The sequence below is a fragment of the Phacochoerus africanus genome, chromosome 2, assembly GCF_016906955.1.
Source record: "Phacochoerus africanus isolate WHEZ1 chromosome 2, ROS_Pafr_v1, whole genome shotgun sequence".
NCBI lineage: Eukaryota > Metazoa > Chordata > Mammalia > Artiodactyla > Suidae > Phacochoerus > Phacochoerus africanus.
This window is the reverse complement of record NC_062545.1, coordinates 271,593,864-271,621,224: the sequence shown is the minus strand read 5'-3', so window position 1 is coordinate 271,621,224 and position 27,361 is coordinate 271,593,864. Positions and strand designations below refer to the sequence as shown.

General features: G+C 52.4%; 1 protein-coding gene across 10 annotated transcripts in view; it reads right to left on the bottom strand.

Annotated features, from left to right (window-relative positions):
- Window positions 1–27,361, bottom strand: part of LRSAM1 (leucine rich repeat and sterile alpha motif containing 1) — a 44,284-nt gene that overhangs the window by 6,283 nt on the left and 10,640 nt on the right. For 4 of the 10 annotated variants that reach the window (XM_047768451.1, XM_047768448.1, XM_047768447.1 and 1 more), the window contains 13 exons: window positions 24,041–24,131; window positions 19,962–20,092; window positions 13,923–13,952; window positions 13,388–13,510; window positions 12,961–13,100; window positions 12,043–12,087; window positions 9,061–9,131; window positions 6,543–6,642; window positions 5,105–5,192; window positions 4,122–4,196; window positions 2,487–2,567; window positions 1,150–1,203; window positions 844–939 (listed from right to left, as the gene is read on the bottom strand). In XM_047768451.1, coding sequence (XP_047624407.1) covers window positions 844–939; window positions 1,150–1,203; window positions 2,487–2,567; window positions 4,122–4,196; window positions 5,105–5,192; window positions 6,543–6,642; window positions 9,061–9,131; window positions 12,043–12,087; window positions 12,961–13,100; window positions 13,388–13,510; window positions 13,923–13,952; window positions 19,962–20,092; window positions 24,041–24,131 — 1,125 coding nt within the window. Of the gene's footprint in view, window positions 1–843; window positions 940–1,149; window positions 1,204–2,486; window positions 2,568–4,121; window positions 4,246–5,104; window positions 5,193–6,542; window positions 6,643–9,060; window positions 9,132–12,042; window positions 12,088–12,960; window positions 13,101–13,387; window positions 13,511–13,922; window positions 13,953–19,961; window positions 20,093–24,040; window positions 24,132–26,457; window positions 26,512–27,361 lie in introns of those variants that run through there. The other 6 variants (XM_047768453.1, XM_047768450.1, XM_047768454.1 and 3 more) reach the window with 4 other exon arrangements.

Below are 27,361 nucleotides of genomic sequence, written 5' to 3'. Positions count from 1 at the left end.
GGCAGGAGCCCAGGGCCTGGCACGGCGGCCCCTGCACAGCGCTCAGGGCGCAGGTCACATGTTAATGCAATTTCTGGGCGAGGGCAGTGAGGTAGCGTGAGGAACAGGCAGCTTCCGAGTGGCACCAGCACGCCATCTGGGCTCATGTGGGGCTCGGGAAGAAACTGGCTCCCTGTTCTCTGTCCCTGGCACAGGGCCTGGCCCATGGTGAGGCTCAGAGGACATGTGGGGCAGTAATAGTGCCGTGGGAGAGACTGGGTCCTGACTACTGAGGTCACTCAGGCTTCGGAGGAGGTGACCCCAACCTGCACCCTGATAAGGCGCTGAAGTCAAACCCATTTGGGTCCAGGGGACAGCTGGGCAATGCCTGACAGAGGCTTATTAAGTGGTCTGCCCTGGACATGGCAAGTCCTCTCCTGGGCACCTGTCCTGGGTAAACACCCATGGGCTGATCTCAAATACTGAGGTGCGGAGATAGAGAGCCTTGCTTATTAAAATTGAAAAATGGGAACTATGCTCTGTAATAGGCCCAGTGAGGGCCCATCTCAATGCAGCCACAGAAAGAATGCAGAGGTCGCACAGGACAGGAAAGAGCAGATGCCAATGAGCTGGTGAGAAAGTTCTGTGTTATAGGCACATACATGCATCTCCATGTCTGGAAAACGGATGTCAAAACATTAGCAACAGACAGCCCTCAGAAGTGAGATTATTTTCCTTTGTACTTTCCACTTTTTCTCTGATGAATAACTATCACTAGAAAAACGAAAGTGTTGCTTAAGAACTACAAGAGCGTTTAGGGAGCGCAAACCCATGCACAATGCCGGACGTGGAAGCCAAACACACCAGGATCTCCCGAAGCTCCTCCTCTCGCTGTGTCTTCTCTTTGAGCAGCTGCTGGAGCAAGGAGCTCAGGGCCCAGCGCTGCTCCGAGATCATTTCCTGCAACACAAGACCACACCCAGTGCTGGGAGCCCATGGCACCTGGGCCCCAGAAGTCCCTACCCGAGCTGGCAGAATCCCCCCTCACTCGGCTCGAAGCTGGGGGCCCACAGTGGGCCTTACTCCATTTGAGGCTCAACCTCAGATCTCAGGCTGAGAGCTGGGGGGTAGAGTGGGGAGGGCCCCTCTGCCCGGGGATCCCCTCCCTACCTCCTCCCCAGCCTGCACGTCCTTTCCCGGGAGGGGGAAGGCCAGGCACAGGATCTAGTGATGACGACAGTGCAGTGATGAGAAATATCAAACAAAGGAGATGACGAGGTGCAGGTGCCTGACTTCGGTCTCACTGACTGCGGAGCTCGTGGGCAGAAGCAAACGGCGGGAGGGTGGGGGGGCGGCCCCGCCCCTGTCAGGAAGGCGCTACACACATGGAGGAATGGGCAGATGGGAGAGCCCTTCTTTGTGTCCATGTTCCACTCTTCTCTTCCTCTTGGAAACCCCGTGGAGGCTCCGAAAATGGGAGCCCCCACCCCGGCTCTAACAGGCAGGAGACATGAGCTTCCATCAAGCACACGGTGGCATCTTCTGAGAGCTACCCCCCCCACCCCATGGCTGAGGACTCTGCACTTGCTGCTCGCTCCTCTCTGATGGCCCCATGACACAGGCTGAGCCCGGAAGTCTATTCCCATGTCATGCAGGGGAGACGTGGAGGCCCAGAGTGACCTGCCTAAGGTCACACAGGGGCAGACCTGGAACCAGGATTCCAGATCCCGGCGTTCTTTTCCGGCATCGAGAAGCCCGTGAGACAAATGAAGACTTCTCCACTAGGACAGACACAGGGACGGTGACAGACAGAAGACTCTGCTCAAAAGCCTGGTACAGGGCACATGGCCTCACACACCACTGACCCAGCCGCTCTGCGTCCAACTGGGGAGACGAGGTGCAGAGAAAGGAAAGAGCTGCCCCTCTGTCCCCTACCCGCCCAGGTCATCGGGCTGTGCTGACTGTGCTGGGACAACTCAGACCCAGATCTGCAGTCCAGAACTGTCTGCTGGTCCCTGCTGCTCCGCATGTCTGTGAGCAGGACACCCAGGCTGGGGACTCACAGAGCAGCTGCCTGCAGGGGTGACACAGTCACAGCTGGGCCCTCATCCTTCAGACACCAAGAAAGCTCCTTCCTCAGAGGATGCCAGCCCATGAGAACCAGCACCCCAGAAGCATGGCTTAGACAGACTGGAAACTCAGTGTGACCCAGCTCCAAAACAAAGAAAACGCAGAGATGGAGATGCAGCCGGGGTGAGCCTTGGCAATGAAACCCTCCTTCCTCTGACCCTCCTGCCTAGCAACAGGCTGACCCGCCTCCTAACCTTGGCCTGCGCTGGGCTCGGCCCCCAGACTGGGCCCCCTTGAGCCTGCTGGGGCCAGGGCCTCTTCCAACATCACTGCCTGTCTGCCAGAGAGCAGCCGAGAGGCGATGGGAGCACTGGTGGGAGATTTCATCAGTTGGGGGTCGGGTGGGGGGACAAGGCAGGCCAGGGAGCCCTACATACCTGTAGTGCCTCTGTGTCCAGTGATTTCCTCTTTAACTCCAGCTGTGTCAGCTGCAATAACTCAGTTTCTATTAATTTAATCTAAACAGAAGATGAGACAGGGGTTTTTAAATTCACATTTATCATGGTTCAATCCTGTGCTGCTGCTCTCGGAGGGCCAGGTGGGTCTAAGAATCCTTTCTGGGTAGGGGTGGGGGTGGGGTGGGGCTCTGGACGGACGGGCACCTGTGTGCTTTGGGACACTCTCATCGGTGGGGGTTTACAAAGGAGTCATCGGTTCGTGGCCCTGAGTGCTCTGGGGTGTGGACATGCTTGTCCTGCCAGGACGGCTGATCAGGAGCCGAGCACAGGGCCAGGCCCAGAGTGGGGGCCAATCAAGCGACATGGACTGGAAAAAGGGCTCGGGTGAGGACCCGAGTGAAGAACGGATACGGAATTCTCCCTGAGCCAGTTCTCTGGCTTCCTCTGAACAGCTGTCAGGGAAGAGAGCAGCGGGTAACAGAAGGGACTGAATAATAATCATACTCAGAGCAGCTGAGACACATTGAGCCCTCCAGGTGCTAGGTTCGGGCTGCGCACTTGACATGCATCATTTCATCCTCTCCGCTCCGGCTATTAGGAGGTATTATTGTCTCTATTTTTCAGACAAGGAAACTGAGGCTCAGAGAGGTTCAGTAACTTGCCCAAGGACACACAGCAGGTAAGTGAGTGTGCCCTTTTCCTGGGATGTCCCTGCTTGCGGTCTCAATGGAAACAGCTGGTCTGTTGGGTCAAAACCACCCATAGTGAGGATATCTGGGGGTCACCACACACCCTCAGGGTGTGACTGGGGCTTTTTGCCCTGGAGATCAGACCCCATAGCCAGTGACTTCTCTACCCTGTGCCTATGACCCTATGACCCTTGTCCCTATGTTTCCATGACCCCCACCAACCCCTGGTCAGAGGAATGAGATTCATGTCCAGCAATGTGGGATTGAAATTAAAGGGGAAATAAAAAGATAAGTTGGCTTGGGAAAAAAACAAACAAAACAAAAACCATGCAGAATGAGAACTTCAAAGTGTGCTGAATATGATGAGAAGTGCATCCTGCAGCCTGGAAGCTCACTTCCTCTCCAGCCCGCCACCGCTGCCACCCCCTCAGGGAGCCCAGCGAGCCGGACACAGCCCCACCGGAGAGGACAGCCCAAGGCCGCCCGCAGGTCAGCAGCGGAACCCAGACGAGAACACCTTGCCCTCCTCCAGGCCCAGGCCACCCCTCAGCTGACACCAGGCGCTGCCTGCCCACTCAGGTGGGGAGGCCATCTGTCACACCTCCTCGATCTCAGCCAATGGGGACGCTGGGCTTTGTACTCCCAGCCAGGAGTACAGCCGGGGGCTGGTCAGCGCGGGGGGGCTGCCAAGCAGTCAAGGCTGAGTTAGAGCTGCCCTCCCGCTCAGCCAGCGAGCACACCAGCCACGCAGCCACTTGCTCCCATGGTGCTGCCCGAGGCACCTCCTAACGCCCTGAGAAGGTTCCGAGAGGCTCTGTGAGGGAAAGGAGATGCCAGAGAAGGAGCCAGGATTCAAGTCTGAACTGCAGAGCCACCTCCTGTGCCTCTGAAGGCCCCTAGCGGGTGGGGCGTGGCCTGAACTCACCTGCTTCCAGATCTGCCGATGCATCAGGTCCTTCTTCACCTGGAGCGCCTCGAACGCGGCCTTCTGCATGGCGCTCTGCAACAGAGGTCACGCCGCTCAGGGGGCCCAGCAGGGAAAACAAAACCTGCGTCAAATCACCTTCACGTAGGACTTTGGTCCCGTAGAGGAACGACTGTTCAGCTCATTGGTTTAACTTTTTAAAAAAAACATTTATTAAGAGCCTACTGGACACCAGACACCATGCTCGGGGCTGGTCCCACGTTGCACCTGGAACAAGTGGCCCCGTTTCACAGACGACGGGAGTGAGGTTGGCAGGAGTGACCAGTTGGCAGGTGAGTCTGTCCAGCTCAGAGCCTAACCTTTAACCTCGGTGCCTGATGCCCTAAGAAGGAGAGTGTTTCCTCCATCTCAGAAATGCTACGTCAAGGCCCTCTGGAGAAACAGGCTGAAGTTGAGGAAAAAGGGCAGAGGGAACAACGGGCCAAGGCGTGACAGGAGGACAGCACAGAGGAAGAAGGGAGGGAGGTTGAAGAACGAGGCTTTGACCACGCTTAGAGGGAAAGCCAAGCCGGGACCAAACAATACGGACCAAGGAGGGAGGAAGTCATGGGGCCTTCCTGGGCTCACTCACTCACCTGTGCGTGCAGCGAGGCGGGAAGGAGGCAGACAGAGGTGCAGCAGGGCCGGAAGGGAGCGGGCCCACGGGCGCACTCCATGGCGGGGTCACCGCCGGCCTGTCTCATGGTGGAGCCGCCAGCACAGGAGTGGGCACCCCATGAGACTTCAGTGAGTGGAAAATGCACCCAGGGAGGCCTCTGCCTGCCCCCTCAGCCCGACGGTTCGTGCGTTTCTAAACTCACTCAGCATCTCGGTTCTTGCACACCACCCAGGCCGGCGCCTGCACATGGAGCTCGGCTGCTCTGCTCCAGGTCCCCTGCGCCCCTCCTGCGCCCCCCACCCTCACACCCTGGGCAAGGACTCACCTCCTGCAGGATCTGGCTGATGACTTTCTTCTTATCCATCTGTTGCCGTGAAAGAATCTGCTGGAACCGTTCACCCATTTCAGCCATGCTGCCAGAAAGACAGCAAATTCATTCACTCTCTGAACATTTCCCAAGCACCACTGCGTGCCAGGCACCTTGGAGGGGTGACAATATACCATTTATTCATTTAACTATACTTATGGAATGCCTTTGGGGGCCTTGTCCCCGGCTGGGCATGGACAGGGAGTTTTGTCTGAATCCCACATTCCTGGAAGGAGGGTGACAGAGTCTCTGTCCCCGGAGCTCCCAGGCCTGTCATCCACCCGTCGAGTGCAATCCTCTCTACGAGGGCCCCCTAAAGTGGCTGCCTAGCCTCTGCCCACCCACCTCAACAGCAGGGAGCTCATGCCCTCCTAGGTGAGCCGCTCAGGCCGAGAGAGAGCAGATCTTTCCCGGGCAGTAACATCCACACCCTCGGCCCCAGCATTTCTCACCCCCTAGAACAAGTCCAGTGATGTTGGCACAAAAATCCAAACTCAAATGACCTTATAATGTCCACACTTGGGTACAACCTTGGTTTCAAGTTTGTCTGTTTCACAATAACCACCGTTATTTACTGGACCCTTATTATGTTATTATGGGGTGGCCACTACGATCGTTAATGCCCATCCGATCCCCCAACAATCTGGGAACAGGCACTGTGATTTATCCGCATTTTTTTCTGATAAGAAAAATGAGGCTCAGGGAGGGAAAGTCACTAGTCCAGGTCTCCACAGTTGGTAAGAGAAGGGGGGTGTGAATCCATATCTGTCTGCCCAAGTGCCTGTGCTCCTGAAAGCACGGCCGCAGACCAGGGCTGCAGGGCTGCTGGCCTGTCCCTGCCTGGGGCTCCGGAGCCTGAGGGGCCTTTCTCAGCTGGCTCTGCTGGGCACCACAGCTCCTTCGACAAAGTCACGGAGAGCCAGCCCCGGAGTGGCCACCAGCCACGAAGGCAGCCCCATCACCGTCCCCTCCAGGGCGCCCCGCCCCGGATCCATGGCCCTCAGAGATTACCCAGAACACCCCTTCCCCGGGTCGAATCCTAGCTCTGCCACCGAACAGCCGTGTTTCCTTCGGTGTATCAGACAGCCTCCCCAAGCCTGGGTTGTGATGGAAAAATGGGGCTAATGACAATGTAGTCCCTCACAGGCTCTAGAAGCTAAGGCACAGAACTTAGCCGAGGGAGGGCCTGGCTGGCGGCGGGCAGCGCATGAGAAGTGGCAGTGATCGCCCGGGCCCAGCACAGACCCATAGGACCCAGCTAGAAAAGTCATAAAGGCCAGTGGCCATGTGCCCCTGACAGTGTGGCCAAGGGTGGGGCGGGCCCCTGCAGGGGATTCCAGTGCCCAGCTCTCAGCCCGTGGACCCGGGCCCAGAGCCAGCTTCCCCAGCTCCTTACCTGGAACAGGTCTGCTGGACCAAGTTCTGCCCATGGGCCTCACAGGCGATCTGGATGAGCCGGCTCTGGTAGACCTCGGTCAGCATCTGCTGCATGGCGGCTGAGGGGACACGGGGGCACGGCTGAGCAGCCACTCCTGGGTGGCCTCGCGGGGGTCACCCAGTCGCCCACTTGATAATCACCCTTGGGGGGGGGGGAAAAAATCTCTTTTCTAAGCCACAGAAGAAACTTGAGCTTGAAAGGCTGGCGGGTTACAACACACTGAATAGCATGTGCCCGATCGTCCACAATCCCGTCCCCCAGAAGTGCTGCCAACTTTGATGTAGACCCGTCTGGTCAATTTTCAACGCACATGGAGGGACTTGGTCAAAAACATGAAACGGTGAAAAGCAGAGACTTTGCATACCCACGCTCACAGCAACACCACTCATGACAGCCTAAAAAGGGGGAAACCACCCACGTGCCCACTGACGGGTGAATGGATAAACACAATGTGGGCTCTCCAGACAGCGGGTCACTCGTCAGTCTTAAAACGGAAGGAAACCCTCACATAAGCTAAGACACGCGTGAACCCTGAGAACACCGCGCCGAGCGAGAGAAGCCAGTCACCAAAGGACAAATACTGTGTGATTCCACTTATATGAGGTCCTCTGAGCACAGGTGCCTAAGACAGAAAGTAGCACAGTGGTTCTAAGGCCCCGGGGTGCGGGGGGGAGCGCCTGTTGAGTGGGGGGAAGCTTCACTCTGGGATGATGAGAACGTTCCCGAGGCGGAGGGTGGCGGCACGCCGATGTGAACGGACTTAATGCCTCAGACCTGCGCACCTAGACGCGATCAAGACGGCAAATGTTATGCGCTGTATTTTTTATCATAATAAAAGAAAATGTTATCACACTAAATACACCACTTTTTCACCTTTTACGAATGCATCCCTATGTGAACACGGCCATGTGGTGTTACTGGCTACAGAGCGCTTCAGACACGGATTACAATGTTTATTTAAGAGAGTCCTCTGTTTCAGAGCATTTGGAGTCTTTTTGCAATTACTCGATGATACCTTTTTTGTTTTTTAGGGCCGCACCCACAGCATATGGAGGTTCCCAGGCTAGGGGTCCAATCAGAGCTATAGCTGCCAGCCTACACCACAGCCACAGCGATGCGGGATCTGAGCTGCGTCTGCATCACGATGGGAACTCCTACTCAGTGATACTTCTATAAATATCCTTGCTCAAACATCTTTGTGCCCATCTGACTATCTGATTATTTCCTAGAATAATTTCTCAAAGTGTAGTTTTAAGGGCATGGATAATGTATCCAAGTTACCCTTTCTGCCTTCCAGACAGATCACACAGCACAGCCTGATAACATATGCCCTCAACAACTCTGGGTCATTACCTTTCCTTGTCTTTGTTATTTTTATTGGAATTTTTTAGTTATAAAAATAAGGCATGCTTGGGAGTTCCTGTTGTGGTTCAGTGGAAACAAATCTGAGTAGCATCCATGAGGATGCAGGTTCGATCCCTGGCCTCGCTCAGTGGGTTAAGGATCCGGTGTTGCCGTGAGCTGTGGTATAGGTCGCAGATGTGGCTTGGATCCTGCATTGAATCGATCCCTAGTCTGGGAACCTTCATGTGCCACAGATGCGGCTCTAAAAAGATTAAAAAAAAAAAAAAAAAAAAGGCATGCTCATTTTGAAAAAGCTAAGCCACTCGGAAGTTTGAAAAGGTGAAAACAAAAGTCCCCTAACACTGAGCCCCTTCCCAATCGGCTAACTTGATAAACATCCTTCCTGAGATGCAAACACAGTCTCTCTCTATAAGTAGTGGACAATGTGACCTTTAGAACGGGGACATTAATGACACGACACCTCACAGGGAGGGAGTGGGACCAAGTGGTGTGTGGACGATGCTCAGCCCAGCGCCTAGAACACAAGGAACCTCGCTGAGGGGGCACAGAATAGCCCATCCTGTTGCTCAGGCTCTGAAGGAAGGATGGCATGATCCACAGGAAATCCTCATTTTGAACAGCAATGAGAACTGCCCCCTTGCCTTCCTCGGCACGTGGCTCGATGGTCTCAGGCTCAGACAGGGAGGCCCCGTGCCGGTGTGGACAACATGGAGCCCCAGGGCCTCTTGGAGAGGGACAGAAGCAGCACTCCCGGGAGCACAGAAGGGGCCCCCACAGGAACTTCGTGAAATGTTCCCTTTGTGCCAGTGTGACCTCATCTGACCCTCATAATGACCTATGAGGCAGATAATTCATTCTCCCCATTTTATAGATATGAAGACTGAGGGTGGGAAAAGTGAGGCCCCAGAAATGCCCCTTAAGTTGCATGGCTTGTATCTAAGCTAATTCTGAATCCAAGTCCAGCCAGCCCCCAGAGCCCTGCTCCATGACTGGAGTTAACCGTCCCTCTTGAGGGGTGACAGTGCCCTCTACACGTGACCAGTAGAGGGACAGCTGTCTACTGCTGCCCCTCAGTCAGCCACACTCTGTTCCCACCCCTCCCGGGACTCACAGGCGACCTCACGGCGACGCAGGTTCTCTGTCTCCTCCTGGGTTATGGACACCAACTGTTCCATTCTTATTCTAGAAACAAATTGATGCGTTTACTCAGCAAATGTGCCGTGTCCAACAGGGAAGCCCATCGGATGAATACCGCATCCTTCAGGAAGTCCTCCCTGATGTGCCAGCCTAGACATGCTCTCTGAATACCTGCGGCATCACACACGTCCCCTGGGGCTCTGTTAACTTTCAGCCCTGTAGTTAGAGTTTCTGGCATAAAAAGATGAACGCGCCCTTAGAAAAACAGGCCAACAGAATTCACATTGTGGCTCAGTGGGTTAAGAACCCTACTAGTATCCACGAGGATGTGGGTTTGATCCCTGGCCTCAATCAGTGGGTTAAGGATCCGGCATTGCTGTGAGCTGTGGTGTAGATTGCAGACGAGGCTTGGATCTCGCGTGCTGTGGCTGTGGTACAGGCTGGCAGCTACAGCTCCAATTAGATCCCTAGCCTGGGAACCTCCATGTGCCGTGGGTGTGGCCCTAAAAAGAAAAAAAGCAAAACAGGCTAAGGACACAAGCAGCCAATTCACCAACGTTTAACTACAAGTGACCAAGGAACATATGGAAAGATTGTTGTTTTGTTTTTTTGGGTTTTTTTTCTTTGCCTTTTTGTATTTTAAGGCTGCACCTGGGGCATATGGAGGTTCCCAGGCTAAAGATCTAATTGGAGCTGTTACAATCGGCCTCCACCAGAGCCACAACAATGTCAGATCTGAGCTGCGTCTGCAACCTACACCACAGCTCACGGCAACCCACAACCTCATGGTCCCTTGTTGGATTCGTTTCTGCTGCGCCACGACGGGAACTCCTGGAAAGATTCTTAACACTGATAATGAAGGAAGTAAAATGTTTTCACCTATCAGGTTGCTTGAGATTAAGAAAACTGATAACTCGTGATGGCAGTGAAGGCAGAGAAATGGGCACTTCGTGTGCTGCTGAAAGGAGGGTAGGTGGGCAAGATTTTTTTGGAGGCAGTCTGGGGATACCTCTCAATGTTCTTTGAATATTCCCTTCAAAAATATTCATGTAATTGCAAAGGGTGTATCAGAAGATGTTTACGGTGGTATTGTTTGCAATTACAAGAAGCCAGAAAGCACTTAAATGTTCACAGAGGGCTAATTACATAAATTATGCTATAATTATGGAGTGGAATTCACGACAGTTATTACAGACAATGAGGTTTCTGGCGTGGAAACACATCCGTGATGTCACAGTGAAAATTAGGAAATGCATGTGGCATTCCCGCAGTGGCGCAGCAGAAACAAATCTGACTGGCATCCATGAGGACGCAGGTTCCATCCCTGGCCTCCCTCAATGGGTTAAGGATCCCGTGTGGCTGTGGCTGTGGCTGTGGTATAGGCTGGCGGCTACAGCTCCAATTGGACCCCTAGCCTGGGAACCTCCATATGCCACGGGTGCAGCCCTAAAGAGACAAAAACTTTTAAAAAAGAACTGCATGTATGTCCATGCATGTTGCAGGTGTGCACACTTCTCCCCGCCCAAACTGGCAAGCAGCTGGGAGAAGACAGCGCCCTTTGATGCTGCGTGCAGGGTCTGACCTCATCACGAGAGACAGGAGCACTTCCGCCTCCACCCAGCACCACAGGCTGCTGGAGGGAAGGCCGTTACCTGGTGCGTCCCCGGACCCCAGGCCCAGCAGAGAGAGCTCTCAGGCTATGTGCTGAACAAACCACGCCACTGGCCACAGCTCAGCTTGGCCTTGACTTCCCTGGCTGCCACAGCCCCCACTTAAAGCGATTCCATGGGAGCCCCTGCAGGAGGCCTGTCCAGGCAGGAGGGCCGGAAAGGCAGTTTTGCCATGTGGGTGCAGGTGGGAGGCTCACCCTAGCACAGCGGCCAGGCCCACATGGCTATTTTGGGATCCCCCACGAATCCGGGGGGATTCACGTGAATACCCCCAAGGAGTGGGGGCTTAGGGTCCGGCCCTCCCACCTATCATCTTTCCTAACTCCAAAGTGGTTCACCCCAATGCAGTCGATATGGAAAGTACAGAAAACACAAAGGAAAAAAACAAAGACCACCACCTCCAATTTCCACCTCTCAAAAATGTTCAGTGATTTCTTTTTCACTTATTTTGACCAGACCCTCAGCATGTGGAAGTTCCGGGGCCAGGGACTGAACCCTCAAGCTACAGTTGCAACCTGCAGCACAGCTGGGGCAACACCGGATCCTCAACCCACTGGGCCACAGGGGGACCTTCCTGTTCAGTGCTTTCTGAGCACAGATACAGGCAGGGTCTCTTTAGGAAACGAGACACTACAGGAGTTCCTGTCGTGGTGCAGTGGAAATGAATCTAACTAGGAACCATGAGGTTGCGGGTTCAATCCCAGGCCTCGCTCAGTGCATTGAGGATCCGGTGTTGCCGTGAGCTGTGGTGTAGGTAGCAGACATGGATCGCATCTGGCGTTGCTATGGCTGTGGCATAGGCTGGCAGCTGTAGCTCCGATTAGACCCTTAGCCTGGGAACCCTCATATGCTGTGGGTGCGGCCCTGAAAAGACAAAAAAAAAAAAAACCCAAAACAAAAAACAAAACAGAAACGAGACACTATAGATACCACCTTTCCACTCAGCAGGATAGTGTTTCCCGTAATCAGGAATAATCTTCCATACGACATTTAATGGCTGCAGATTATTTCTGAACATAATTTATGTAACCAAATTCTTCTTTCCAAAAATGTGGATTTTTCCCTAGTTTTTTATACTAGAAATACAGTAGTATCTGAGTTTTAACAAACTTGAAGGCAGAAATTCTTTGAATCCCAGACTCTCTAAGGAGGTGGGTCTCCTCTTACCTTTAGGAAAACTTTCTGGCATAATCCTCAAGAATCAATCCCAAGACCTTCCCTCCCCAGAGCCACGCATCCCCAGGAAGGAAGGTAGTGCCAAGAAAGCACCAGAACAAAACACTGACCTTTCATTTTCCAGGGACTTCAAAATCTCGGAGTTTTTCTTTTGCCTGTGGGGGAAACCATGAAGAGACTACTGTCGCCTGGGGCCCCATTTCCAATGCAACTGCTCGGGGGGGCCCGGGAACCAACCGCCTCGGGGCTCTGTGTTCTCAGGCCAATTCCTCAAGCACTCCAAACCCCAGCTCATCTGTGAAATGGGAATTGTAATTTTCTGAAACTTCATGGAGTGCTGGTAAAGAGTGCATGAGAAAACAGACATCTGTGCTTGCAGGTAAGAAGCACGCAGCAGAGGGCAGCTTTCCTGGGTGCCCTCAGTGGCAGGCACACTGCCCAGGCAGGCAGGCTGACTCCCTCAGTTCTGCGTAACCGTGGGCAAGGGAGTACGAGACTCAGAGGCCAGTGGAAAGAAGGCTGGATGTGAGAGGGGTCCTGTTTCGGGATTCTTTCTCCAAGGGGCCCCCAACCACACCTTCTCAGGCTTCCCGAGATCCCTCTCTGACCTGCTTTCTCCCAAGCTCCTCCCGCACCTGCTCCCAGTGGCTCCTGCCAGGATCTGTCCAGGCAACTCTCACCATAGGGCCAATGGCTGGCTTCACTGTGTCAGGTGACTTGGATCCCCAAATACTGGAGCAGAACTTGATCTTGACTTGTTAAACCCACTCACTTTACAGGACGGGAAACGTGGGGGGCAAAGGTCCAGTCAGTAGCAAACCCAAGGCAAGAAGCGCACGTGGCCATGCCTGGATCAGATTCTTTTTAAGCTGGTGTGAACTGCAGCACAGAGACTGGATTCTAAGCAAGGCCCCCCCGGGGCAGGCTCAGAGGCTGAGGGAGAAATGGACCCCCATCCTGGGCTCCTCAAAGGGTGGAATCACGTGGGGGGTGATTCTGGGTCGGGGGCGGGGTGGACGGGAGTTGACCTCTGATTCTCCTGCAGGAGCTTCTGGATCCTGCTGGAGATGCTCTGCTCCGTCTGCTTCAGCTGCTCCTGCAACCGCTGACGCTCTGCATCCAGGTAGCACTGGCGCTCACTCAGGCCCTGCTCCAGCCGGGACTGCTCCTGCGGTGGGACAGGCAGAGGTCCAGAGGTGCCTGGAACCCCTCAGAAGCCGTAGAGCAGCGAGGGGCCCTGGCCTGGGATGAGGAGGCTATGGGACCCCGGACCTCGCCCCCCCGCCAGGCTGCTGGGTGTCCAGGGCATGGGAGAAGCCTGTGCTATAGGTGATGGACGAGGACGACCCGCCCACCTCCATGTCCTGGAGGAGGGAAGTGCCTTCCCACACCAGAGGGAGCTCAGCCTGCGTCAGGGGCCCCTGGCCAAGGCCCCCAACCTGGCCACTCACGAACCTCCTTGACCGTCTGGAGGATCTCGTCCTTCTGACTGTTGCTCTGCTGAAGGAGCTGGGCATGCTCTCTCTGCCCAAGTTCCAGGCGCCGTTCAAACTCAAGTTTCTCCAGCATCTTCTGCTCCTGCAGGAATGTAGATCCTGGTGACTACGGGCACAGGCTCTGCGGGCGTCAGGACGTGGGGGCAGGGTGAATCTACACCTCAGCTCTGAACAGTACGGGCTACAGGTCTGAGCACTGAGCAACCGCCCTCAGGGCCCAAGGGGAAGAAGAGGGCTGTTCGCTGGCACAGGCAGAGGTTTACAGCCTGGGGTTGGGCTCGACCTCTCTGAGCCTCAGTGTTCTCATCTGTCACTTGGAGACACGCTCCCACCCACCGAGGCTGCGTGAGGATGCGGCGAGGTGGCGTGTGCAAGGGGAAAAGGAGACTGTACCCTCTGATTCGAGGCAGGAAGACCTTGTTTCCTCAGGTATTTTATAACAGTTGAGAGGGTTAAGGAGAAGCAAAGGGACGGGACAAAAGGCATAGTCTTACCTTTCTCTTCTCATAGTCCGAGAACCTGTTCTGAGGGGAGATAAAAGACAGTGGTCAAGAGAAGGTGGGTGGCAGTGGTCCTCACTGGACCAGAATCCCTGGGGCAGCCTGACACTGCTCAGACTCCCAGGCCATCTAGAGTATGGCACCAGGGCTGAGAACCACTGGGCCTGGCACACGGCACGAAGGTCTTCAAGACGGGTCTGGCGACACAGTACTGAGGAGGCGTGGTGCTCCAAACAGGAGACCAAGAGATGGCTGACTCCCTTGCACGTCTGCATCACATGCCTGCACATGTTTGCGTGTGCCTGTTTGCACACCCCACACCTGCACACACCCAGACACTTACACATGCACAGAGGTGTGGGCACAAGTTCCCACACAATGGTTCAAAGAGGGAAAACACTGGAAACAACTCAAACATCCATCAACATGTAATTACTTCAATAAGTCGAGGTGCAGCCTTACAGTGGATTATTGCACACCTGTCAAATGATGGGGGGAGGAGTTCCCGTCGTGGCGCAGTGGTTAACGAATCCGACTAGGAACCATGAGGTTGCGGGTTCGGTCCCTGCCCTTGCTCAGTGGGTTAACGATCTGGCGTTGCCGTGAGCTGTGGTGTAGGTTGCAGACGCAGCTCGGATCCCGCGTTGCTGTGGCTCTGGCGTAGGCCGGTGGCTACAGCTCCGATTAGACCCCTAGCCTGGGAATCTCCATATGCCGCGGGAGCAGCCCGAGAAATAGCAAGAACAAAAAAGACAAAAGACAAAAAAAAATATATGATGGGGGGAATGTGGAGGCGGCCCCAGAGAAGGACGGCTGCCATCTTTCACTCTGGGTGTAAAAACACCACCAGCAAGACTCAACTCTGAGCTTTGCGGTTGTTGAGACAAAAGCCAGGAAGGAGAGTCATTCATCATGGAGTCCCCATTGTGGCTCAAAGGTAACAAACACTACCAGGATCCTTGAGGATGCAGGTTTGGTCCCTGGCCTCACTCAGCGGGTTGAGGATCCGGCGTGACCGTGGCTGTGGTGCAGGCCAGCAGCTGCAGCTCCAATTCGACCCCTAGCCTGGGAACTTCCATATGCTGTGGGTGCAGCCCTAAAAAAAAAAAAAAAAGTCATTAATCATGATGGTTCATGATGGGTGCCTCCAGGAGGTGGGACTGCGGGGGAGGGGGGGTGTCATTTCAGTTAATGCATTTCTGTATTGCTTAGATTTACAACAAGGAGCATGAATTGCTTTAGCAGTTTACCAACACCCACATACTTTTTTTTCCTTTTTCAACTGCATCTGTGGCATATGGCAGTTCCCCTGGCCAGGGATCAAAGCCGAACCGGAGCTGCGACTGCCATGGCAATGCCAGACCCTCAACCCACTGCACTGGTCTGGGGATCGAACCAGCTCCTCCACAGAGACAAGCCAGATTATTAACCCACTTCACTGCAGCATGAACTCCCTCACATTTTTTAGTTGCCCTTCTATTTAGTTACCTGGCTCTGAGGCCAGAATCAGTCTTTGCCTGAGCTGAAAAAGCAGCATTCTATTAAGGAAATAAAGATTTTTCCTATGCTGAGGCAATAGTCAATTTTTTTTTCCTTTTTTTGGTCTTTTTTTTTTTAGGGCCACACCTGCAGCATATGGAAGTTCCCAGGCTAGGGCTCTAGTCGGAGCTGTAGCTGCCTCCCTATACTACAGTAACCCCAGATCCGAACTGCGTCTGCGACCTATATCACAGCTCACGGTAATGCCAGATCCTTAACCCACCAAGCGAGGCCAGGGATTGAACCTGAGTCCTCATAGATACTAGTCGGATTCGTTACTGCTGAGCCACGACGAGAACGCAATAAAAATTTTTAAATTAATCTTTAATTATTCAGATATCTGAATATAGTTTTGTAAAAACTAAGCATGGCACATAAAAGAACCCACTGACCACTCCCAGGCCTAATCCTGTCCCCCTCCCCCATGCAATGTAAATATCATTATCAGACTCAAATCCACAAACCTACTTACATAAATTATATGCATTTGTGTGTGTGTGCATTAAATTTTTTTGCTGCGTGTGTGGCATATAGAAATTCCGGGGCCAGGGACTGAACCCAAGCCACAGCAGTGACAATGTCGGATCCTTAACCTACTAGGCCACCAGGGAACTCCCTAAAAATTTTTAAATAAAAGTATAATTTACATAATGTAAAAACATCCTTTTTTAGTGTATAATTCTATAAATTTTTTTTTTCATCTTTTTAGGGCCACACTCACAGCATATGGAGGTTCCCAGGCTAGGAATTGAATCAGAGCTATAGCCACTGGCCTATGCCACAGCCACAGCAACATCAGATCTGGGCCACGTCCGTGACCTACACCACAGCTCACAGCAATGCCAGATGCTTAACCCACTGAGCAAGGCCAGGGATTGAACCTGCATCCTCATGGATGCAAGTCAGATTCATTTCTGCTGAGCCATGACGGGAACTCCAGTTTTTCTTTTTTCACAACTGCACCTGCAGCACATAGAAGTTCCCAGGCCAGGGGTCGAACTGGAGCTGCAGCTAGGACCTACACCACAGCCACGGCAATACCAGATCCTTTAACCCACTGAGCAAGGCCAAGGATCGAACCCACATCCTCACAGAGACAACACTGGGTCCTTTACTTGCTGAGCCACAACCGGAATTCCAGTTTTGACAGGTGCATGCAGTTATGTAACTACCACTCTAGTCAAGATAGAGAAGAGCCCCAGAGCCCCTAAGCTCCCTGTGTCGCTCTGGCATCAACCCCCCTCCCACTCTCTGTCACTGGAAATTACTCATATCTTTTCTCATATATATGAACTTGTTTTTTTAAGGGCCAAAGTTGCAGCATATGGAAGCTTCCAGGCTAGGGGTTGAATTGGAGCTGCAGCTGCTGGTCTACACCACAGCCACAGCCATACCAGATCTGAGCTGTGTCTGGGACCTACACTAGTTCATGGCAGCATCTGACTCACTGAGTGAGGCAGCATCATGGATAACAATCGGGTTTCTTATTTTTTTTTTTTTTGCCTTTTTGCCATTCTAGGGCCACTCCCACGACACATGGAGGTTCCCAGGCTAGGGGTCTAATCAGAGCTGTAGCCGCTGGCCTACGCCAGAGCCACAGCAACACAGGATCCGAGCCGCGTCTGCCACCTACACCACAGCTCACAGCAATGTTGGCTCCTTAACCCACTGAGCAAGGCCAGGGATCGAACCCACAACCTCATGGTCTCTAGTCGGGTTCGTTAACCACTGCGCCACGATGGGAACTCCTCGGGTTTATTATTGTTGCGCCACATTGGGAACTCCTGAACCTACTTTGTAAACATAAAAATGGAGATACTTTCATTGTGTTCCGTTTATCCATCTGTCCAGTAACCCAGGTCTGAACAGCTCTATCTCATGGTATGGATAGGACCTGCTAGTTCAGCCTCTTCTCACTGACAGACATCTAGGGCGGCCAATAACATTTCACTCTACAAATAAGGCTGCAACGAACCCTCCTGTAAATGTCTCCCTGTGCAAGTGCTTCTCTGGGGCATGTGCTGAGAAGTGGGACTTCTGCATAATGGCCTATGCCCACTGACGTGTTTGACATACACTGTCAAGTTATCATCCACTGTGAGGATACGGATTTCCATCCCCAAGAGCAATTTATGAGGCCGTTGTTTCCCCACTCTCCGGCCAAGAGAAATGACCACCATTAAATCTGTGCCAACCTGAGGCAGAAAATGGCATTTCATTGTTTTAATTTACCTGTTCCTAATTACTAGTGAAGTTGGGCAGTTTTCCACGTTTATTGATCATCTGTACTATCTTACTCTGTAAGACATCTATTGATATATCTTTCCTCCTTTTTTTTCCCCCCTTAGGATGGTTTTCTGCTTCATATTGATTTGAAAGAGTTCTCTGTATGTTCAGTCTGCTAACCCTTCATTACAATTGTTGCAAGTACTTTGAGACTATCAATTGACACAATTTTCCCGGATAGCAATCTCCCTCTGGCATTCTCATGGAATTGTCCAAGGAAATATAAAACTATAAAAGCATTCACAGCACCACTGGAATACAGGGAAGGGTGGCAGCAGGAAATCAAAGAATAATTAAAAAAAAAAAAAATCGGAGTTCCCGTCGTGGCGCAGTGGTTAACGAATCCGACTAGGAACCACGAGGTTGCAGGTTCGGTCCCTGCCCTTGCTCAGTGGGTTAACGATCCGGCGTTGCCGTGAGCTGTGGTGTAGGTTGCAGACGTGGCTCGGATCCCGAGTTGCTGTGGCTCTGGTGTAGGCCGGTGGCTGCAGCTCCGATTAGACCCCTAGCCTGGGAACCTCCATATGCCGCAGGAGCGGCCCAAGAAATAGCAACAACAACAACAACAACAACAACAACAAAAAAAAAATCACTGGAGGATACAAATTCAAACCCACTGCGGCTGGTGCCCCTCCCCCCACCGCCCCCCTGCCATCAGAGGCCCTGGCCGGTGGGCCTCCAGTGTGGGAGCAGACGGTAGGGGGAGGGGCTGGGATTGAGGGGGGTGGGCCAGAGGTGGTTTCCGTCCGGCTCCTCTATCAGCTGCACCCCGGCCTCTGCGGCGAACCCTTGCTGAGCTTCCTCCTCCATCCCTGACCTAAGCTAGGTCACCCCAAGGGACCAGGGAGGGCCAGCCTGTGGCTGGTTCCTGACACGTGAGCACAGCAGGGCAGGCAACCTATACGAGCTGCAAGGAGGCAGGAAGGATTTAATGGGAGACAGCCTGACCGATACAGACACGATGCCCACTCTCCTGAAGCTCCACCCAGCGGGGAGACAAACATTTACTCTCCATGTAATTTAGAGCTGTGACTGCAACACAGCAGGAGCCTGTTCCCAGGACAGACCCCCTCCCCCAACCATCTGTCTCTTGTTTGTAGAGAAACTTTAGTCAAAGAGTGAGAAATGAGAAAACAGAGAGACAAAAGAAAACAATCAAGCAAGACAAAGTAACTGTTTCGCCATGAAGTGAAGTCAAGGACCTTTAGTTTCTCCCGAAAGGCCATGGATCATATCCTCTTTTGCAGATACTGAAATAGGAGGAAGACGTTAACTACAGGATAACCAGACCACAGCCATGATACAAGCTGCTCCGTCTCACATGATTCCAGAACCGGCCTCAAGGAAACGGGAACAAATTGACCCTGGAGTTGAAGATGAGCCATACCTAAAACAATCAAGATGCTGCTGATCAGACCACCCACCACAGGACCAGCTGCACGATGACTGCTCTGCACGTAGCCCCCTCCCTCCACCTGCATACCCCTGAAACACCCCTTTAAAAGCTCTTGCCCCCTGACGGACAGCAGGGAGTTGGTTCTTTGGTACATGAGTCCACCTCCTCCCCGGGATGGCCAGCTTCCTCAGTAACGCTACCTTTCCCTTTACCAGCGCTCTCTCAGTACTGGAACCTTCAACAAAGAGCAGCTGAACCTGAGGTCAGTAACATGACAAGTGCTCCCAAGGAAATGCTCGGGGCTCCCTGAGAACACACAGGAGACCTGACCTGGGCTTCTCAGACGATGTGATGTTTAAATTGGGAACTGAAGGGGGTTCCCTGGTGCTCAGTGGGCTAAGGATCTGGTGTTGTCACTGCTGTGGCTCTGATTACAGCTGGGGTGTGGGTTCAATCCCTGGCCCAGGAACTTCTACATGCACAAAAACTGGGAATTGAAGGATGAGACCGAATTATCCAGAGAAGGTGAGTGGGGAGAACTCCAGACCGAGGGAACCCATGTTCAAAGGCCCCAAGGGGTTCAGGGATAAAGAGGAAGGTGGTGCAGCTGGTGCTGGTAAGCTAGTGGGGTGAGGTGGCCTCAGAGGCCTTAGGAAAGCTTCTAAACGTGTCAGTTTGAAGGGAGGTGAATTCCAGTTTGATAGAGGAACCCAAGGCTGAAGCTCTGATGCCCCCCCCCCGCCCCTCCCGCCAAGGCCTGGAGCCCCTGCGCACACCCCCACTCCACACGCCAGCAGGCAGCTGGGCCTTACCTGCCACTCCACCTCCTCCCTGCAGAATCTGTCTGAAGGCCCATCAGGGCTGTCTTGGGAGGTCTTGGTTCCATCTTGCTCCAGAACAGGCAGCAGGTACTGAGAAGGGGGGTAGTATTCCAGCCCCAACGCTGCAAGAGATGGACACAAGCTGACCAGGACGGAGGAGACAGCCTCAGCATGCAGAGCCATCAGCTCCTGGCCCCGCCACCCCCTCCCTTCCTCCCCAGCATCCCCTCCGCTGCCTGCTGCCCACAGGGCCCTCCTGTGCTGCTCGCCGTCCCAATGCCTGGGCCTGAAAGGTGGCAAACGCTCCGGGAGCATCAGCTGAGTGAATAAATACCACTCTCCCAGCTGCCTCTTTCCCAGCCAAGTGAGAACAGGTGATGGAAAAAGACTGAGCTTAGTAGAGAAGCCTGGGTCCAAGACCCAGCTTCAGCCAAATTTCCTGCATATGTGAGCCCCCAGGTGAGACAAGACGCTCGCCTCCTCTGGCCTGGTGTGGTTTCCTCCCGTCTGACTGGAAAGGATGCACACCCTTTTCTCGTTTTGCCTTATTCTTGCTAATTTGTACGTGCTCTTTATAGTTAATAACCTGCGGTTAATCACCTCGGGTCTATAGTACATGTTGCAACTATCTTCTTCCAGGTGGTAACTGGTCTTTTCAACTTTGATGGTACCCTTTCGAGGTAAAGACGTTTAGATTTTAATGTAGTCAAATTCATCTTTTATCCCCCCTCAAAGGATATAAATAGCCAATTCATAAGAAATGGTAAAAATGGGCAGTAGACCTAGGAAAAAAATAGCCAAATAATCAGAGAAATTACATTAAAATAATTGGCTCTCTTGCTTATTCATCAGATTAAAGACTTTAAATTTTTTTGTCTTTTTTTTGGGGGGGGGCTACACCTGCGAGGGTAGGAGTCAAACTGGAGTTGCAGCTGCCAGCCTACGCCACACAGGATCCGCTCTGCATCTGTGACCCACACCACAGCAATGCTGAATCCTTAACCCACTGAGCGAGGCCAGGGATGGAACCTGTGTCCTCATGGATACTAGTAAGATTCATTTTCACTGAGCCACAATGGGAACTCCACATTAAAGACTTTTGAAGATCACACCAAGCGTCAGCCAGGTATGGGAAGAGTCCCCTCGGGTACTCCTTCCAGAAGGTAAACTGATGTAACCTCTTCAGAGGCAACACGGACCACCTGTACCCTTTCACCTGCCATCCCGCTACCGCCTGCCCCGTGGGAGACGCCTACGTGAGGTGTGGGCTACACCTCCACTCCAGGGGAAAGCTGGCAAGAGCCTCCACATGTGAGCAAGCGACGGGGCTCTGCCACATGCAATACTCTCCAGCAGTTTCCACACGTTTACGGCAGATCCACACGTTACGGGATAGGAGAAGGCCCAGGACCGAGTCTTGAGTGGAAAGAGCAGGGCACGGAATCACACAGGATGATCTCTTTTGTGGGGTCTTTTTCTTTCACATTTTAAAGAGCAAAACCGGATATTTCACATACATATACACACCTACTATACAATTTACCTCAATCACAGGACATTTCTCAGGCGGCGTAGTAGGTACACGTGGGTTCACTGCTCTATTCCTCCTGCCTTTTGTCTACCTAGTGTTGCGTCATTTTAAAGTCTTTCTAGGTGAGGTCTGGGGCTAGCTTGACCACTGGCCCCGTTACTCACTACCACCACCTGTGCTCAAAGGTTGATCCGGTAGCTACGTGGCCTGGTTAGCTGCTGTGTGATGCACGTGGACCTTTTTTCTTTAACTGAAGGATGACATACGCACAGAAAAGAGCATCATATCTTCATGAAGAGCTCCGTGAGTGTTCAAAAGTGAACACATCCTCATCAGCAGGAATCGGGGCTGGTTCCGATCTCAGGTGCTGATAAAGGAGCATATTCCTCTGCATCTGGCTTCTCTCACTCCACGTGTGTCCAGGGCTCATCCAGGTTGTTGAGCGCAGCTGACTGCTCTTTCTGCCTGTGGTGTGCCACATACGCGAGCATAAAACAGACTATCACCCTACCACTGATGGGCATTTGTGTTGTTTCCGGTTTGGGCTGCTGTCGTTGCCCTGCTGTGAACATCTCTGTACTTGGCTTTGGGCATTTGTTCTGTTTTTGTTTGTTTTTTTGCTTTCTTTTTTAGGGCTGCACCCGCAGCAACATGGAGGCTCCCAGGCTAGGGGTCTAATCCGAGCTACAGCTGCCAGCCTACGCCAGAGCCACAGCAATGCCAGATCCGAGCCATGTCTGTGAGCTACACCACAGCTCGTGGCGATGCTGGATCCTTAGCACACTGAGCGAGCCAGGGGTCGAACCCACAACCTCACGGTTTCTAGTCGGATTCGTTTCCGCTGCGCCACGACGGGAACTCCTGGGCCTTTGTTCATATGCACCTCTCTCCAGTGTCTATACGAGGTGTGGAACCGATGGGTCAGAGGGGGTGGATGTTCAGCTTGAGTAGACATTAACACAGTTTTCTAGAGTAATTTCCATCCACCCCTGCCTCCTGCAGAGTGTGGGCGCTCCAGCTGTGCCACGTCTTCCTAATTCTTGGTATGAACTTTGGTCACGTTAATAAGTGTCTCAGGGTTTAAGACACTGCAGTCTTTTTCCTTGCAGTTTTAAGTGTTTTCTTGTTGTCTGAAGTGACGTTGAGCACTTTTTTCAGATACTATTGGCCCTATGGCTATTCTATGAAATTCCAATTCAAGTCTTTTCACAATGACTCTCCTAGTCGACCTGTAGGAGTTCTTTTTATCTCCCAGGAATAAGTGCTTTATTGGATGTGTACATCGCAAATACCACCTCCAGCCTTATGGCTTGCCTTTTCCTTCCCTGAATGGGGTTTTTTGAAGGGGAGAAGTTTTTGATTTTAATGAAGTCTAATCTACCAATCTTTTACGGTTAGTGCTGCCTGTCTAAGGGAAAGGGCAAGGTTGTTTTTCCCCCACGTAGATATCCAACCGATCCAGAATTGACAGGACCTTTGCTTTTCTTTCTCATTGCTCTGCAATGGCACCTCTGTCATAAGCCAGATGACCACATGCAAGTGAGTCTCAGCCATGTCCTAGCCTCTAGTTAAGAACATCCAGGCTGACAGAAGGCGGCTGGGGGTACTGCTTTCCCCTCCTGGCCCTGGATTCTAGCTCCTTCTGCTACCCTGCCACTCCTTCAAGTCCAATCCCCTACAGCCTTTCTCCTGGTCATGCCAGTGACCTCCTAACTAACTGGTCCTCCACCATTGCTTCCCCCAGGCCCTCTTCCTTAACTGCAGCTGGAGTGATCTCTGCAAAAAGCAAATTCCATCAATCCCAATTGTTTCTCTTGCCTTTGCCTTTTCGCCCAGTCGCTCGGCCTCCCCATCATGCGTCTCCCCCCACCTCCCAGCCAGCCCCTTCGTCATGCACCTCCTTCTGCCAGGACCAACTTTCTCTCTCCTAATCACCCCTAAGTTTCAGCCGAGGCACCTTCTCAGAGAGACCTTCCTCGAGGCCTCAGCTTAAACCACACACCCCATCTCTGTCTCAGGGCTAAAATGTCCACCCCAGGGGAAAGCTGGCAAACAGCCTCCACACGTGAGCAAGCGATGGGGCTCTGCCATGTGGAATGCTCACCAGCAGTTTGCCAGGCAGAGCCATGCATTACGGGATAGGAAAAGGCCCAGGACCGAGTCTTGAGTGAAAAGAGCAGGGCGTGGAATCACACAGGGTGGTTGCTTTTGTGGGGTCTATTTCTTTCACATTTTTAAAAGAGCAAACCCTCACATTTCACATACATATATGTACACACTACACAGTTTAACTCAGTTGCAGGACAATTAGGCTGTGTGGTAGGTACACATCCGTTCACTGTTCTATTCCTTCTGCCTTTTGTCTACCTAGTATTGCACCATTTAAAAGTCTTTCTAGATAAAGGGTTGGGTCTAGCTTGACCACAGGCCTCCTCAGTTGTGCCGTCCCCCCCTCCCACCCCCCCCCACCCCCGTCCTGGCTGGCGCAGAGTAAGCTGCAAGGGTCGCTGAGCAAAGGAGGTGGGCTGCTGGGCTTTACCTTTGCAGAGGAACTGCTGAATGGCCTCGGTGCCAGCGCTGCACACCTCCTGAGGGGGGTAAACCATGGACGACGCGTCGAGGCTCAGAGTCTGCAGATACAAGGACACCCATCTTCACACGTCATTCACTTCACTGCCCCACACAATAAACCCACCTGGCTCAGTCATTACGTTGTGCGTTCACTGCCTCCTCTGCCAAGCAGGGGAAGCTCACCTGTCCTGTTCCTGCTGCCTTCTCTACACCTAGGACAGTCAGCAGCATGCAGCAAGCAGTCGATTCACGTTTTGGGATTAATATATGAATGAATGGGGGGAAAAGGAAGCTATAGGGCAACATGTAGAACAAGATTCCATTTCTGTTAAAAAAAAAAATGTATACTCTGGAGTTCCCGCTGTGGCACAATGGGACTGGTAGTATCTCTGAAGCACCGGGACCCAGGTTCAATCTCCTGCCCAGCATAGTGGGTTAAGGATCCAGTGTTGCCAGAGCTGCGGTCACATCTGTGGCTTGGATCTGATCCCTGACCTGGGAACTCCATATGCTGCAGGTAGCCAAAAAAAAAAAAAATATATATATATATATATATATACACACATTCATATCAGTGCATTTATAGAAAAAGATTTGGAGGAATTATACATCAGACTCAAAGCAGTTTCCTCTGAAGGGTAGATTCTGGGGTGCTCTCTACATGAAATATTTTTTAACTTTGGAATTTTTAAAAATAAAATGCAAATAAAAAGGCAATCTGGTTTTTATTATTTAATTTTTTTTCTTTTTACAGCTGAACCTGTGGCATATGGAAACTACAGGGGTAGGGGTTGAATCAGAGCTGCAGCTGCCACCTATGCCACAGCTACAGCAACAGGGGGTCTGTGCTGTATCTGCAACCTATGCTGGATCCTTAACCCAATGAGCGAAACCAGGTATTGACCTTCGTCCTCATGGAAACTATGTCAGGTTCTTAACCCACTAAGCCATAATGGGAACTCTACCGTATAGTTTTTATTTTATTTTTATTTTTTGTTTTTTGGGGGTTTTTTTTTAGGGCCATACTCATGCATATGGAGATTCCAAGGTTAGGGGTCAAATCAGAGCTGTAGCTGCCAGCCTGCGCCACGGCCACAGCAATGTGGGATCTGAGCCGCATCTGCGACCTACACCACAGCTCCCAGCAACACCAGATCCTTAACCCGCGGAGCAAGGCCAGGGAACCAACCTGTGTCCTCATGGATACTGGTCAGATTCGTTTCTGCTGAGCCACAATGGGAACTCCATATAGAGTAGTTTTTAAAGTAAGAAAAAAACAGAAATTCCTGTCGTGGCACAGCAGAAACTAATCCGACTAGGAACCATGAGGTTGCAGGTTCAATCCTCGGCCTTGCTCAGCGGGTTAAGGATCCGGGTTGCCGTGAGCTGTGGTGTATGTCACAGACATGGCTCGGATCCCGAGTTGTTGTGGCTCTGGCGTAGGCCGGTGGCTACAGCTCTGATTAGACCCCTAGCCTGGGAACATCCATATGCCGCGGGTGCAGCCCTCAAAAGACAAAAAGACAAAAAAAAAAAAAGAAAGAAAAGAAAAGAAAAACCAAACGTTTACACCAGCACACCTGCATGTGTTTACATGGAGCCCAGGAAGCAGGGTCACGCTAATGCCACAAGCTGTCCACAGCCATCGTGTGAGTGTTTTAACTATCCCTCTTCTGCCATCACGTCACTTCCCTAGGCCCTTCTGATCCCACTGAGTGCTGGCACGAGTGACTTAAGGCCCCTTTAGGAACTGGTTTCCTCTATGCCTAGAACAAGGACAAGGCCCGGGAAGCCGCCAAGTGGGAAGAGCAGGCAGACATCCCTCCCCAGCCACGGCTGTGCAGCCCTTGCAGCTGCTGGGTGCTGAGTGCACACACACTGATGGGGGAGCCTGCTCGGGAGCAGAGACCCTGACAGCCTGGGGGTGGGGAGTCCAAGAACAGAACATCCCACCCTAGAGGGGCCAAGTCTAAAGAAAATAAAGCCCACATGGGTTAACGTCGGTCACCAACAGTCAAGTGCAGTGGCTTCAAAGCACAGTTGAAGGGGTGCCTCTGGGACTGAGGCACATCTGGTACTGCGGCCAATTTTAAAATTGTAACTGGTTAAAACTAAAGGGAATTTAAATTCAGTTCCTCAACTGCACCAGTCACATTTCAAGTGCTCAATAACCGGAGGAGGCCAGTGGTTACTGTGTGATGGCACAGATCACAGAGCACGTCCACTGCCAGCAGGAAGAGCAGCTACTGGCCAGCACTACACTAGGTCAGAGGGCCCTGGGTCCAAACTCCTGCTCGTCGTGTGCAGGCTGTGGACCCCGAACAGGTCCCCTGCCTTCCCCAAGCTGCAGCCCCCTCAGACTCAGACAGGCACAACATCACCCACCTGGGAGGCTGTGTGATGGGTACTATAAGATGTTGCAAGAGACCTTGGCCTTAACCAAGAATGGCTGCTGGTTTTGTCTCATCCTGAAAGAGAGGTTTGTCCAAGGCATCACAAAGAAGCTTAAAAGGTTTCTTTACAAGAAAAGATAAAAGGAATCACTCTCTGAGCTCTTACTAGCTGTCAAAATACTTTCGGAATGAGGAACGCGGCTCTGAGCTGTGCTGCCTGTTATGGGAGCCACTAAGCACGTGTGCCTATTTAAATACAAACTCATTAAAATTAAATAAACGGGAACAGGGAGTCCTTGGCAGTGGGTTACGAACCCCACTAGTATCCATGGAGGTGAGGGTTCGGTCCCTGGCCTCACTCAGTGGGTTAAGGATCCGGTGTTGCTGTGAGCTGTGGTGTGGGTCGCAAACGCGGCTCAGATCCAGCACTGCTGTGGCCGTGGTGTCGGTCGGCAGCTGTAGCTCCGATTTGACCCCTAACCTGGGAACCTCCATATGCTGCAGGTGCAGCCCTAAAAAGACAATAAATAAATAAATTAAATAAGCACACAGCTGGATGGTCACACCAGTCACATTTCAGGTCCCCGAAAGCCCCGTGTGGCTGTGGTTACTGATTGGGACAGCACAGTCACTGGACATTTCCACCATCCAGAAAGTTCTATTGGACAGCACAGAGAATAAGTATGTCTTGGTCTGTCTCTCCAGCCTGCTTAGGGAGAGGAGCTGACCATCCTGTCCTTTCTCAGGCTGGCCTTCACAGCAGGAGGGGCCAGCCACGGGGGTCAGCCACCTGCCTTTGCTATCCCTACCCACCAACCCACTCCTGGCACAGACGCTGAAGCCCAGCAGTCTGGCTGGACAGGTAATTCACTGACGGCTCGTCGTCAGAGGATTTG